This window comes from Pomacea canaliculata, linkage group LG1, assembly GCF_003073045.1.
Source record: "Pomacea canaliculata isolate SZHN2017 linkage group LG1, ASM307304v1, whole genome shotgun sequence".
NCBI lineage: Eukaryota > Metazoa > Mollusca > Gastropoda > Architaenioglossa > Ampullariidae > Pomacea > Pomacea canaliculata.
In genome coordinates this window covers 32569640-32584063 of record NC_037590.1, presented here as the reverse complement: position 1 = coordinate 32584063, position 14424 = coordinate 32569640, and the positions used below count along the sequence as shown (strand labels likewise).

General features: G+C 39.3%; 1 protein-coding gene across 3 annotated transcripts in view; it reads left to right on the top strand.

Moving 5' to 3' along the window:
• LOC112572164 overlaps positions 1-14424 on the top strand; it is a 41635-nt gene that overhangs the window by 2962 nt on the left and 24249 nt on the right. For all 3 annotated transcript variants that reach the window (XM_025251748.1, XM_025251740.1, XM_025251733.1), the window contains exons 3-6: positions 822-1041; positions 3830-4184; positions 5092-12794; positions 13362-14002. In XM_025251748.1, coding sequence (XP_025107533.1) covers positions 822-1041; positions 3830-4184; positions 5092-12794; positions 13362-14002 — 8919 coding nt within the window. The remainder of the gene's footprint in view (positions 1-821; positions 1042-3829; positions 4185-5091; positions 12795-13361; positions 14003-14424) is intronic.

Here is a 14424-nt window from a genome sequence, read left to right as displayed (position 1 = left end):
GTTGCAGTTTTGCAGTGTATTATTGTGCATAAGGCAGAGTTTTTCTGTTGTGATGCAAATGCGGAGTTCGAGATAAAGTCCGTGCTATCAATATTATTACATCGAGCAAAAACGAGTATGTGTGACCTGGTTCCATCGGTATAATTAGTACATTAATCTACAAGGTTACCAGTGTTGAAACACTAAACGCCAGAACCATGGAAAAAAAAACAAGTATGCATTAAACATGAATGCAAAATAGTTTAACCTGATACACTTTTTGGGGGTGGCAGTAGGGGCTGAAATTTAAATAGTTAAGAATTAATATAACTGTCTAATGTATAGATTGTAGAAACGCTGTATATATACAAAATTAAATATTCTGTCTCTGTTTGCATTGGGTATTACACATACAGTAAAATGTAAGAGCATTATGCAGCTTATTTGCACTATGTATTCAGGGAAGAATGTCTTAATTATATATATAAAAACCTGACATTAGTGGAAATATGTCAGAATATATTTTAACAGTTTCAAAGAACACACACTGTATTCCTTTTTTTAAAAAATTATAATGACTTGAAACTAAAATTTAACTTCATAAAGTGGTTAATATCTGTGCTGGTTGTCATTACTGTAACTAGTGTAACATGTCAAGAAGTCCTCTTTAGACAAACGAAAAGGGTCTGAGTTGGAGTTAATATAAAGAAAGATCAGATCAAATACATGTCATTACACATACATGCAATGACTGACAGATACACTGCACACACACACACACACAAGCAGTGCTTGATAAACTGCACATGATAAAAACCAGTGAGTTTTAATTTACATTTTAGGGATGATGGATTAGAAGACCCACTGCCAAAACCTGAGGTCAAACCAGAAAATGAGTTTGAGTTTGATCTGGCTGATGTTCCCTTGCCACCTGGTGCTGCACCTACACCTGTGCCAGTCCCTTTGTGGAATGCAGATAATGCAGCTGGAAGAAGCAAAAAAAAGAAAAAGAAGAAAAAGAAGAAGAAAAACAAGGATGGAAGCATAAAACAAGGATATGAGGTAAGTTTAAAAAAAATTAAGTTTGCAGTTTTGTCTCACTTTTAAGATCAGCAGTAGTTTGTGAGGTTTAAATTTTGTCACAGATGCTGCCAGTACTACATTACACAGTGAATGGCTTCAGTTATATAATTATTGTAAGAGTTGGATATGGTTAGGGAGGTCAGTAGAACTATTAATGACAGAGAAGAGAAGAACAGGCAGATTTCACAAAACACAAATGCAAAACTATATTTTCCTTAATAACATCTAAAGGAAAACTTGAGGGCAACCAATTTTCTTTATGATCCACTTAAGTTCATTGTAAAATAATATTCCCAAAATATGAGTACATAATTATGCTTAATAGCCCATAATTTTCAAGCTGTAAGCCTTTAAACCTTGGCATTCTCACCTGCCACTAGGAAAGCAGAATAAAATTACTCTCCTAAAGTTTAAAAAATAAAGATCCCAACCAAATTCACTTGACAGACTGGTAAGTAAATCTCCAGATTAAAATCTAATGGGTAACATGGTCATTGTAGTCTACGTTGTATTATTAATTCTCTGTTACTAAGTGGACACATTTGAGTTAATTTTTTCATGTGTATTATTGTTAATGAAATATAAACACATTTGAAATGTGCATTTGTCTAAGATAAACTGCTGTAATTTTTTTCTATTTGAGGGTTAATTTCCACCATTGCATTTTTATTTTATAGTTACGTTTTACTTATGATGATGACTTTTTCCACCGTTAAAAATGTAATATAGCATTATAAAAATTTGATACATATTTATCAATGTAAGAACTTATATTTCCTCCTTATTTCACTGCATGCACAACTTACTGTTTACTTACTTGCACATGTTCCTCAAATGTTTGTCCCCTTAATTCTTTTTTAACTGTTTCGAGCACACACATCAATGGTGCCTTCACACTCTCAGTTGTTTTTAGCATTGTGCTGGATAAGGATACAACTGATGATGTGCTTGTGGCTGCTTTACATCATTAATTGTAGACCTGAATGCGTAGAAAGCGTCAATGTTGCATATCTCGTGCTTGATCTTTAAGCTTTTTACCAGCAGTTGTAGTTGGTTTTAACAGCTCATGCTTTGTTATAGTTGGCACTACTGTAGGAAGAAAATCTTTCATTTTACTGAAAGTCCAAAACTTTCTTGTACTCATTTAGGAAATCCTTTTGACAATGGCAACAAAAACCAGTGGATTAACTTCAGATCTCTGCTTTGTTCAAATGTGCTGTGCAGTATTGGTCAGGTCACTTTAAACATTAGATGAAGTTATAACCTCATTTGCTTACTGTGCTTTCAGGCAGTCACCATAGGTGAAAGACAGAATTCCTAAGAAAGTAGTGAGCACTGTTAAACATTGATCTTATACTTGAGAATCCTTGTCTATCCTTAAAACTGTCTAGAAAGCCACTGTACAAGGCACACGTTGACTGCTTCTTGTCACACAATATGTCAGATGTTTGACAGACATTATAAGTCATAAAGTCATTTCCCATAGTCTCCTTCACCCCCATTTGTTTTCTTCATCATTGCTTCGGAAAGGTTTTATTTCTAAAAAAGAAGTTTCATTTTCATTGTTTTAAAAAGGCTTCTTTTGTAAAAATTAAAAAAAAGTCTTTTGTAAAAAAAAAAAGGGTTAGTTTTTCCTTTCTAAAATGTTCTTGTGTTCTCCTTATGAAATATTGTCTCCAAGCTTATTCCTTGACAGACTGCAGCAAAAGTTGTTCTTTTGCACAATCCACAGTGCTGTATAAGGCTTGAATGACTTTACGACTGTTTTTCTTTATTTTCATTTGACCATATTTAGGCACTGGGAGAACAACTTTTTCAGTTAAAGAGAAATTACAATTTTTTGTGCACATTCATGGAGGCTAATTTTGGTTTGAGATTTTCTTAAGGATTTTTAAAATAAAGAAAAAAAGAGAGCATCTAAGATAAACAATTTATATTTAAAGCTTATTTATAATGGTGATAATGACTGATTGTACTACACATTTTTCAGCCTGTATAGACATTTTATGTGTAAATAATTTTTTTTTAAAAATGGCTGCACTCTTTGCACTGACCAGCATAATAAAGACACAAACATAAAAGACACTGGGACATATAATAAATAATGCACGAAATACCTAGCCACTGTAAACATTTATCAACAAGCGGAAAAAAATACAGAAGTAGAAGTATAAAGGGAGAAAATCAAGTATACAATATATTTGACTAATGAAAATTTGCTATAAAAATAATTACTGTGATGTATGATAGTCTTTTTGAAGAAAAAATAAGATCCAGCATAGTATATCATAAACATTTAAGTTTATAGTGAGCATTTAAATGCTGTCTTTGGGTCTTTGGAATTGTGTTGGACTTGTTCATAGTATTCATCCAGTGTGTCCAGGTGCTTGTTTTCATCTACAGATCTCATTAACTTTGATGAATGTGCAGAATACATAGATATAAAATAATCAAGTGAATTTTAGTCTTCTTGATCTTTAAAAAAACCTTTACTTCTGTTTGTGATTATCTTATTCTTATAGGTGTTTTTCTCCATCAGCCTTATTCATTGTGACAGTTTGTAAAAACAATGGTGTCTTATACTGTAGTAATACTAATTAGGACATTTTATGCTGCTAGCATTTACCATGTTGAGTTCACTGGTAGACAGGAAGGACAGGAAAAAGGTATTTTTAAGTCATTTATTTGAAATTTTTCAAGGGCATAGATTTAGTATGCATAATTTTTTAAATAATTTTTGATGAATTTTTTTATTTTTTTCTTGCAGGAGGAAGAAATGTGTGAAGATCCACTGTTTGGTTACCCTCCTCCACTTCCACCAGCACCACCCCCTCTGCCACCCCCACCTTGTATGCCCCCACCTCCCCTTTGTGTACCTCCACCTCCTCCTTGTGTACCTATGTTACCCCCTCTGACAGCATTTACATTTACCTCAGCAGCTTCACCACCTGTAGCTGGATTTACTGGTTCTTCATTAGTGGCAGGCTCATCAGGACCTGTCTCCAGCCACGCATCTCCAATATTGCCTGTTGTGGCTACATCATCAACATATTCCCTCAGCATTTCTTCCCCAGGCACGCCACTAATCAATTCAAGTCAGGAAAAACAGCATTCTGTGGAAGGTAAAAAAAAAAAAGAAAAAGAAAATCAGTTAATTTTGACATCACCAGTAAAATTTAGATTGGTTTCATTTTCTGAACTAAATTTTGCTGTATCATGTATCAGTTTAAAAAAGGAACATCACAGTTAGCTTTAACACAAAAGCTTTAATGAGGAAGCAGGGGCTTCTGCTTAAAGTGAGAGAGTGTGTACATGCTTGCATGTGCGTTTATGGTGTAGTGTAAGGTCAATTTAATGTAAAAGCATTTCTTGATCACTTATGATGCACAGGTAATGTTTTAATTGGTATTACTTTTAAACATTAAAATCATTACAAAAACATTATCTCAGGCAGATGCTTAGACAAGAAGTAGAATCATTAGAAAAGAAAGAAACCTTTTGGCAGAGGTCAACAATCATTGGTTATTCTATAAACTGACTTTCAGACTTGTGTTTTGCCACAGCCTCTCAGCTGTTTAGTATAGGACTGTATCTTAGGCATCCATTTGTTTATTCATTTTGAATGTTTCTCATTCTATCACTTACACTTTAGGGTCCAAAATTGTTTGGAACCCCCATAGTACCTTGCACACAGCATGTAAAGGCTGGAATTTGAATTTTTTTTTTTTAAGTAAAGATGCTGACCTTCAATGCATCCTGGGGGTAAAAAAAGCTGTTTATACATATAAATGGCTCTTTCAGTTGCTTTTTTCTTTAAATTTGTTCTCTAAAGTGTCTTGGAATTCTTGGTCATTCAAGTTTTAAAATATATGGTCGGAGAGTGTGTATGCTTGCTGGTATTTGTGTGTGGAAGAGAAAATCTGATATAAGATATAAGCCACTTAAGTTTTGAGGTGCACACTTTGGTTTTTGTCCTTGTTGTTTTTTTAAAAAAGCTTGAACACCATGTATTTATTGTTTGTTAACCAGAGGCTGAAGAGACAAAAGATGAGCCGGTGTCTTTGGCCAAGCAGCTTCTGAACAAGGCACTGGGGGGTGTTTGTGGGAGGGGAGACAGGTCTTCACCTTCCAGAGATGATGAGGCAACCAACAACTCTACATCATCCCCTCTAGCCGCAGGCAAGCTGAAGTTCTCTCTAAAACCAGCTGGCAGTGCCACTCTGCAGAAGGTGTCATTCCAAATAAAGACTAAGAAGGCTGCAATAAAAACTGCAGATGGGGATCATGAAGAGGAGATTGTCAGCTCTGTTCCACCATCAGTTACAGAGCCAGCGGTGATGCCCGTGAGGTTCAAGAAATCAAAGCCAGAGCTGTTTAGACCGGATCTCAAAGTTGGTGAAGAGATGGATATAGCAGACCTGTTAATGCAAGAGCAAATGAGAATAGCTTCACAAAGCTTAGTGGCCATGCAAGCTGCAGCATTACTGGAAAAAAGTCGACAGGCAGCTGCTGAGAAAGAGCTAGCCCGTAAGAGGAGCCCAGATGTAAACATGAGATCACCTGAAAGCAAAACTCGGAAAGGAGAGAAGAAAGACCGAAGAAGCACTAGGGATGATAAGAGAGAAGAAAGCAGAGCTTTCTGTGAGAGAGGTAGGAAGGATGGAAGAGAGAAGGCTGTCAGTTATGATGAACCTAGAGATAAGAAAGAGAGGCAGGAACGATCATTGGGAAGTGAAGAGGAGAAACAGAGGAGCAGTAAAGATAATGAAAAAGATGAGATAATATTGCATTCAGACGAGGACAAGCTCCAAAGGCAGAAAGACAGTATGTCCAGAGGGAAGGAACAGAACGAGGTCATGGCATCTAAGTTTGATCTGCAATCTGAGGAAGGCACACACTCACCAACCCATGTGACTTCTGCTGAAAAGGATAACATATTGGATATTTCAGCACTATCATTAGAAATTAAGGAAAACAAAGTTGATTGTGAAGAAAGGGTAATAGAAACTTTGGGTAAAAGATTGGATTTATCATTGAATACCTTTAGCGGTAACGAGGAGAGCCATTTCACAGATGAAATGATTTCAGTGCCTGCAGGTGAACAAAAAAGCCATGACGTGGAAGTCTTTTCTCAAGAAAAGCTTTGTATGATCTCTCTAAATAAAGAAGTGAAAGAAAAATATTTTCCCCCTACTGACCAGTTGGCAGAGAAATTAGTTACTCCTCAGTATTTACAAACATCAAAAATTTTAATTAAAGCACCATCTAGTAAAGAGCTGTGTGAAGTGAAAATAGATGGAGCCTGCAACCAAGAAAAAGAAGAGTTGTACACTGATAAAGAAAAACATAATAATGTTTCACTGGATCAGCAGATCAGAAACAAAGCTGATTTTTACAGAAGTAGAACAGTGGGAAAAGAGCATGATAGTGAAATGTTTACCACAGGAGAGAGCAACTCTAATCAGTCAGAAGAGGAGAAAACTGGTGCAGATGACAAAAGTCATATAGAATCCCAGAGTTCTGTGGACAGCACAAAGAAAGATTTTGGAAGAAGAAGTGAAAGCTATAAAAGAGTTGGCAGTAAAGAAAGAGAGAGCGCCAAAACTAGAAACAGAAGCAGAAGTGGAAGCAGAGAGAAGACCCTAAGCAGACGACAGAGAATGAGGCAGAGAAGTCGCAGTGACAGCAGGGACAAAGACAGGACTAAAAAGTTCGGTGGCCGCCGTGAGAGCCGAGAGAGAGAAGAGAGAAGACGACGAAATCGAAGCAGGAGTGATAGTAGAGAGAAGGAAAGGAGCAGCAGAAGAAGGAAAAGTAGAAGTAATAGTCATGACAAAGATAAGAGTAAGAAGAAAGAAGAGCGAAGCTTTCATCCCAGCAGGGACAGAGAGAGAGACAGAGCAAGGGAGAAACATAAAAGTGAACATATAGACTTTAACATAAAAGAGTCTAGAGAGTTACACATTGAAACTAGAGAGAACAGAAGCAAAACTGGTTTTGCAGAGATTCATTCAGTTCTGATGACGTTGGGAGATAACAAGCAGGCTTTGAAGAATGAGGAAGGATACTTAGAAGAGAGTAAGGCTGCATCAGCAGATTCTGAAAAGAACAAAAGCAAAAACAGCTCAAGAGAAGATGTTGATGAAAGAAAGCAAAAAACAGAAAGCTCAAGCCCAGACAGAGAAGTAAAGAAGGCATCAAAAGACCGAAATAGTTGCAAAACTTCTCATCAGAGCATTGACAGCCAGTCTCCAAGTCAATCAGAGAGATTTTATCGTAGAGAATTGCAATTGGACAGCACTGTCCATAGTGACAAAATAAGCAAGCATCAGAGCCGATCTCCTGAAGGGTTTCCTAGGCGAAACCGCAGACGAAGATCGAGTAGTTCTGATGGAAATGAAAGACCTTCAGGCCGGTTTCGTAGTAGGAGCAGAAGTGTATCACATGAACGTCGTCTGGCAAGACAGCATAGAGGAAGTGACAATGAAGAAGAGTTTCTTAGGCGAAGAGCCTTGGATTGGAGCAGAGATCAGGCCCACCTCCGCTATAAACGAAGGAAAAGATCTGACAGTAGTGAGGATGAAAAGGCTTCTGGCAGACTACATATAGAACCAGAAACACAAAAATCAGTGAAAGTTTTAAGTAAGGACCAAGAGCCACCCACAAAGTCTCAGAGTTCTATAAAACCAGACAATGAGGCCATCATGGAATTTGATCTTGCAGATATTTTGCTTCCAGGTGAAATTCCTGCCGAACAAACACAAGCAAAACATGCTGAAGAGCAGAAAGAGGGAGAGCTTTTACTTGATGACCAAGGAGAGAAGGACATGGATCTTGACGAGTCATTTTCTGATGGTAGTGAGCCTTATTTTGACCTCCCTCGTGTAGATCATATTAAGTCAGGAGATGCAGAGAAAATGTCTTTTCCTGTACAGAAAGTCACAGTGAAAGGTCATCATGAAGATGGTGATGACTTAAAGACACAAAAGCCTCCAGAAAAGATCCAGTTCTCTTTAAAGACTTCTGGGAGGTGTTTGAAGTTGAAGCCAAGAAAACCAATAGAAGATCTTGATGATGAAGATACGAGAGGAAAGGGTGCCAGGCTCTTTCTTCCTCAGGAATTGGACAGAATGGAGGAACGGCTGACTGTCGAAGTTCATCAGGAGAAAACACACTTTGGACTGAATTTCAACATTGCTGAAGAAGAGTTGCTTAAAACAGAGAGTGATTTGAAGTTTCCAGACTCCACAAACATTAATGATGATGCAGATGAATCAACTGACATCTCTAAAATTAAAATGATAGATGATAATGGAACATTTGTAGTTAAAAAGAACAATGGAGTGGATGATGTGAGAGAACATATCTATTCAGTTCTTTCTTCTGAAAGCATGTGCCAAGACTCCTCTTCTTCTTCAGTAGTTGAAAAAGATCTTGAAGGGCATAAAACAGCAGAGGAAGAAGACAAAGATGATATATCACAAGAATCCTTTGACTGCGAAGATGTGAAGACAGGTAACAGTTCACCAGAAAAAACAAAAGTAAGAGGTCGCTTATTCAAGTATGAGCCATTATGGGAACTGGACAAGAAAGAAAGAAAACCACCTCTTCACCATCCTGTAATTGTTCCGGGAACAAGTGGCTCCCCTTTGAATGACATAACAAAGCCAACTTTACCTGTCAGTCTAGGCCTTGACTATGGAAGTTCTAGTGAAGGGGAAGACAGTGAGAGTAGCCCAAAGAAAATTTTACTTCCAAAAGGCACGAGACAAAATAGGAAGGACAGGAGTGAATGTGGTCCTGAAAATACCAGTTGCCATAGGAGTTGTGCACAGACCATTGCACAGACAAACTCACCCAACAATGGACTGCCGAAACTTGACACCCCCGAAATCTCATGTTTAGGTGGTGATGATGAAGCTGGTGCAGTTGGTTTCATAACGAATATACAGAGACTGAGTGAAGATGATGTTGAGAGTAGCTTGAAGGGAACTGTCTTTAGAAACGAATTTCAGTCAAATCAGGAAACAACACGACCTCAAAAGAGTTCTGAAAGAAGTCCGGAAATTGTAAGCACAGAAATAAGTTTAGAGATAAATTTTCAGAAAAGATCTTGCACAAGTCCTGGGAAGACAATTTCTCAAAAGACCTTTGATGTGAGCATAGAAAAGCCAAGCACTCAGAGAAGTTTAAAAACAATCGAAGAAAAACGTATATCTGATGAGAGCCCAGAGATAAGTTTAGAGAGGGCAGGGTCTCCAAAAAGCTGTCTGTCAAATCGAGACAGAAAAAGTACAAGAGTAAGAAAATCAAGATTTTCAGATAGGTCACCTCCTAGGAGCATGGAGAAAACAGTAGATTTTGTTTCAAAAGGTTTGCCTTCACATTCCTTGCAAGAAAATCAGAAGAGTGATTTTGAAGTGAAGGAAAATGTTGTTTCCTTGAGATCATTTAGATCATCTTTGTCCCAGGAAAACACATTGCACTGTACAGGTGATGAAAAATTTACAGGAATCAACAAAACATCAAAGTTTGCAGAGGTTTTTGATGGCCAGCAAAAGGTAAAGGTACAGGGCATGGCTGATGAATGGATAGAAGGCCAAAATACTGCTAAACGCTTGACAGATCCTTTGGTTAAAGGTGAACAGCTAGACAACCCTTCAAAGCTAAGTGGATCTCATAATGTTGATAGAGGAAGGAAAATGACTGCCGAGGCAGATGATGTGGGTCAGAAATTTTTTTTGGAAGAACATGAGAATCATGCAAGTTTAAAAGCAGAAAAAGTCCGCACGTGTGCCTCCATTGAACATTCCTCTGAGAATGCTGGATCTCAGCATTTTTCTTCTGTTACACATTCATTGCCAGTTGAATTGGCAAGGAGTGATTTTGCTAAGTGTCAAGGATATCCAGAGGAGATTGTGCAGAAACTTTATCTCGAGCCACTAGACAGAAAATGCTTGTCACCAGTTAAAACAGCAGCCAGTAGCTTGTCATCAATCCCTATTCCAAAGGAAAAGCCAAAATACATAAACCCGTGTGTTTTTCAGGATCCAGAGATTTCCACTGCCACAGAAGAACCAGTGAAAGAATCTGGTGCCAGCAAGAAAGAAACAAATGAGTCTTGTGAAAAGACCAAGGACAGATCTTTGGCTTTTCCATCAGTTTCAGAAAATGCCTTGTCTACTGACCAGGAAGAAAGTGATAAAGCCTTTAGATCAGTGCAGCTTGCAGTCTTGATTGCCCAGCGTAATATGGAATCCTCGGATTCACAAAGCACACTAATTGGGGACAAAACTTTCGCAGAACGTGGTAAAATGGAACAGCAAAGGTACTCCAGCAGCAGACAGGTTGTTTCTGGTGCTGCTGAATTAACATCTTTGTCACATAGCTCAGAGGTTGTGTCCAGTGCAGCTGAATCCACTACTGACATTGGAGGACATAAGCAGCATGAAACAGTCAAAAATAGGGAGGCACACTCCAAGACCTTTTCAAGGCAGCTTATTCCAGAAGAGACAGTAACCTCTGTGAAGTCTTCAGTACATAAGAACAGTGAGCCTGTTTTTGACAGCCGGGGCAGCATAGTTAAAGCAGGAAAAATTCAGATCATCATTGGAAAAAAGGTTGCTTCAGTCAGTGGGCACTTGACAACTGAAAGCCAAAAACATGACACTGAACCAGAGCCCGTTCAGGGATTTCCAGTTCAGGTGATAACCAGGAAGAGAGAAGATGGACCTCCCAGTGAATTAATATGGCCTGAGTGTAGGGCAGTGGCTGCCGTGGAGGAAACTGGAACTGATAAAGAGAGAGAAAGCTCATCATTGGATACATCATCCTCAGAGGAAGAATCAGAGAAAGAAGAGCGAGAAGACCTACATGGCTCAGGTGATGAAAGAATACGTAGCAGCTTTGATTCTCACCGAAGAGAGAGCAGTAGCAAATATGGTTTTGGTGATCGCCGGCATCATGAGTTTTCAAATGATGACAACCGATCTCGTAGAAGAAGAGACAGTGGTGATGATAAAGAGAGAAGACGGGGAAGCGATGAGAGAAATCGCCGCCAAAGTGATGATGATCGCAGAAGGAGAGACCGGGATCGGGAGTGGGTTGAAGGCAGACAGCGTGAAAGGGAGGATGAGGATAGAAGGAAAAGAGACAGAGAACGAGAGAGGGAAAGAGATCGTGAAAGACGAGAAAGAGAGCGAATGAGGGAAGAAGAAAAGCGAAGAAGAATCTCCCACCATCAGAGCAGTACAGAACGAAGTTATCAAAGAAGTTATGATAAGAACAGAAGGAGAAGTCAAAGTCCAGCCTGGCGAAGAGGCAGAAGCCGAGAACATAGTCGGGAAAGGGCAAACAGCACAGAACGAAGTTATCAAAGGAACCATGAGAGAAGGAGAAGCAGAAGCCGTAGTCCTGAGTGGCGAAGAGCCAGAAGCCGAGAGCTTAGTCAAGAAAGGCCATCAGATCGTGGCCGTGATAAGAGTCAGGAAAACCGAGATAGAAGAGACAGGAGAGATAGCAGGGAAAGAAATAGACGTGAAAGTCGAGACAGGGGAATCAGTGATTCGGGTGGAGAAAGGTTACGTGGCTGGAGTCGCGACAGAAGCAGTGACTTTAGCCAGAGCCGAACAAGAGATGACAGTTGTGAAAAAGTGTGTGATGACAGTGTAGAAAAATCTAATGATTATGCCTTGCAAGATCATAGCAGGCATAGATCTCATGATTATGTCAGAAGTAGAGTACGTGAAAGCAGCCTTGATAAAACTGATTACGATTCTGAAAGAATGCACAGTCAAGAAAGGATGGCAGATCGCAGCAGTAATAGAGGTCGTGATTACAACCAAGATGTACCTTGGAAGCGTGGTGAGCGTATTTTAGATGACATTGACCCAAGAACATCAGATTATAATAATGAAAGATTAGAAAGAAGCAGAGATCAAAGCAGAAGTCGCAGCAGAGAGAGGGAGCCGAGAGTGAGTGACCAGAAGTGGGAGATAGAAACAAAAAACTCGTTTTCCATTGTGTCAACTGAAGTACAGGCTTACAGTCAGAGCATTGGGGCTGTCCAGCCAGCAGTTCTTACAGCTCCTGCCCCCTTTTACCCTCCAGAACCTGTTTATCCAGTCCCCCAGGAAGGAAACATTGCAGGACTGCTCATAAAACCCAATCAGGGGTATGAAGTTTACCCAAAGACATACCCTGACCAGCAGCCTGCTGTTTGGACTGCTCCACCACCTACAACCATAGACATTTCATCTTTGCATGTAGTTCAGCAGCACTACCAGACTTTAGGCTACCCGGCTGATCAGTCCCTTGCACTTGCCCATCAGTATGTAGCTGGCGATCCTGCTGCTCAGATTGCCTACACTCAGACTTACACCCACAGTTCCAGTGCCTACACCCTTGACCCAAACCAGTCCACCTATCCCTATGTGTCTGGGAACCCAGCCTATGTTCCTACTTATCCAACTGGTGTTCCACCTGTGGAATATGGACATGATCTGTCACCTGCTGGTAATTATGCTCAACTCCACCACCATGCGTACAGCTCAGAGACATTCTCCCAAGGGTATCCAGAAGGAGCTGTGGTGCCTTCTACAGAGTTTTCATATGAAAGTGTGGCAGAAATGGAGGCCCATCTACAGGCAGAAATGCATCCAGATCCAAGAGAAGCAGCTCTTTTTGGAGACCTGCCTAGTTTTAGAAGACCAAGGAATTGCAAAAAACCAAAGGTATGCTTTAGCCACAAGTTGGCATCACTTTCAAAGTGCCTTCCTGGTAAAATATAAAGCTAATGGCTGGGCTTTATGTGTAGCATTAAAAAACTGCACCTTTTCCTTGTCATTTTTGAATACAAAAAGTTAGTTTTCAGGCAAGAGACGATGTTGTTTTCCTGATGTTAACACAAATTATAGGAAGACATATAAAATATATATATGTGTTAGTGTGTAAATACTGGCCTGAAAGCTTTGGAAACCATTCTGCTTCTTGTTCATGAGTTTCCATTCCCAGACTCTGCTAAAAGGGAAGCAGTAATTAATGTTAAAGCTGCTAATTTTTGTCCCAGTGTTGGATTCCTAGTTTGTAAAGAATAAAGTTATAATTTAACTGTTTTGATTATAGTGGTCTGATTGTACATATTGTGGACAGCTGTGCATGCTACAGGGGAAGAAAGTGATTACAGATTTTAGACTAATTATTCTTAAAGATGCTGGTCTACTTCAGTTGGTATGTCATAAAACAAATTGCTCCAAACCATTCAATGTATGTGCGTACATAAATTGTTGGTTTTACCACAGGTACCACTTCTTCCAACACCAACACATGTTCTTCCAAAGTTGCAGACAGACAAAAAAAAAGAGACAGCTGATGACCAAAGCTACAAGGCAGACAGTGCCATCAGTACGGTCGTTAGCACCGAACCAGACTTTGCGACATCCTCGCTTGCTGAGCCAACATTTGAAACCTCTCATCTGGGAGAGGATGTGCCTGTTATAATTGGCTCCCAGTCATCCACTGTGAGAGATGCAGGGGATGAGAGAATAGAAAAAGACAATGATGAAGTGGTCTCTTCCACAAACCCTTCATCTAATGATTCTTACGACTCTGCCAACCAGTTTAGTGGCTCAGAAAGCAAACCAATGAAGGTGAAATCTCGTTGGCGTCGCAGCAGTGAAGCAGAAGCTGTGGTGGAGGCCACCTCGTCTTGCATGCTCTTAGAATCAGTTTCAAAGCAGCTGGTACATGAACCTCGTGAGCTTGTGGTACAGGCTGCTGGGAAAGAGATTGGAGGGGACCAAGATTTTGATTCTTTGCCCCCTCCACCGCCTCCTCAGAAACGCATGAGAACAGACACAATGGAACAGTTACAGGATAAGACTGCCACTGATGCCTACCCTGTCTTTGAGGTTATTACTGAAAATATTCATCTGACACAAAGGTGAATGAAAACAGGATAATTCCTTTCGTTTTATTTTGCTGTGGTATGCATTTTTGATGATGGTCAAGGCAGGATGTGCTCATCTTCTTTAGCTTTAGCTTCCTTAGTCATGGGCTTTAGCCTAAATAGCAAATTAAAAAAAAAGTAAATCAAAGTTGACAATATTGTTTATGTATGTGTCTCTAACTGCAGATGTTATGCAATGGACAGGATGCATGATTTTATCTCCTAGCCATTATGTAACATTTATTGGATTTGATTTTTACAGCTTTATCATGTGTTACTACATGACTGGAAAAAGTAACTTACTCTCTTTACTTTCTGCTTAAAGTATTACACCTGAAAAAACAAATGATTGGGTGTTCATAGTTCATAGTTCATCAGATGTGTTTGAAATTAGAGTTTTAAGTCATGATATAACT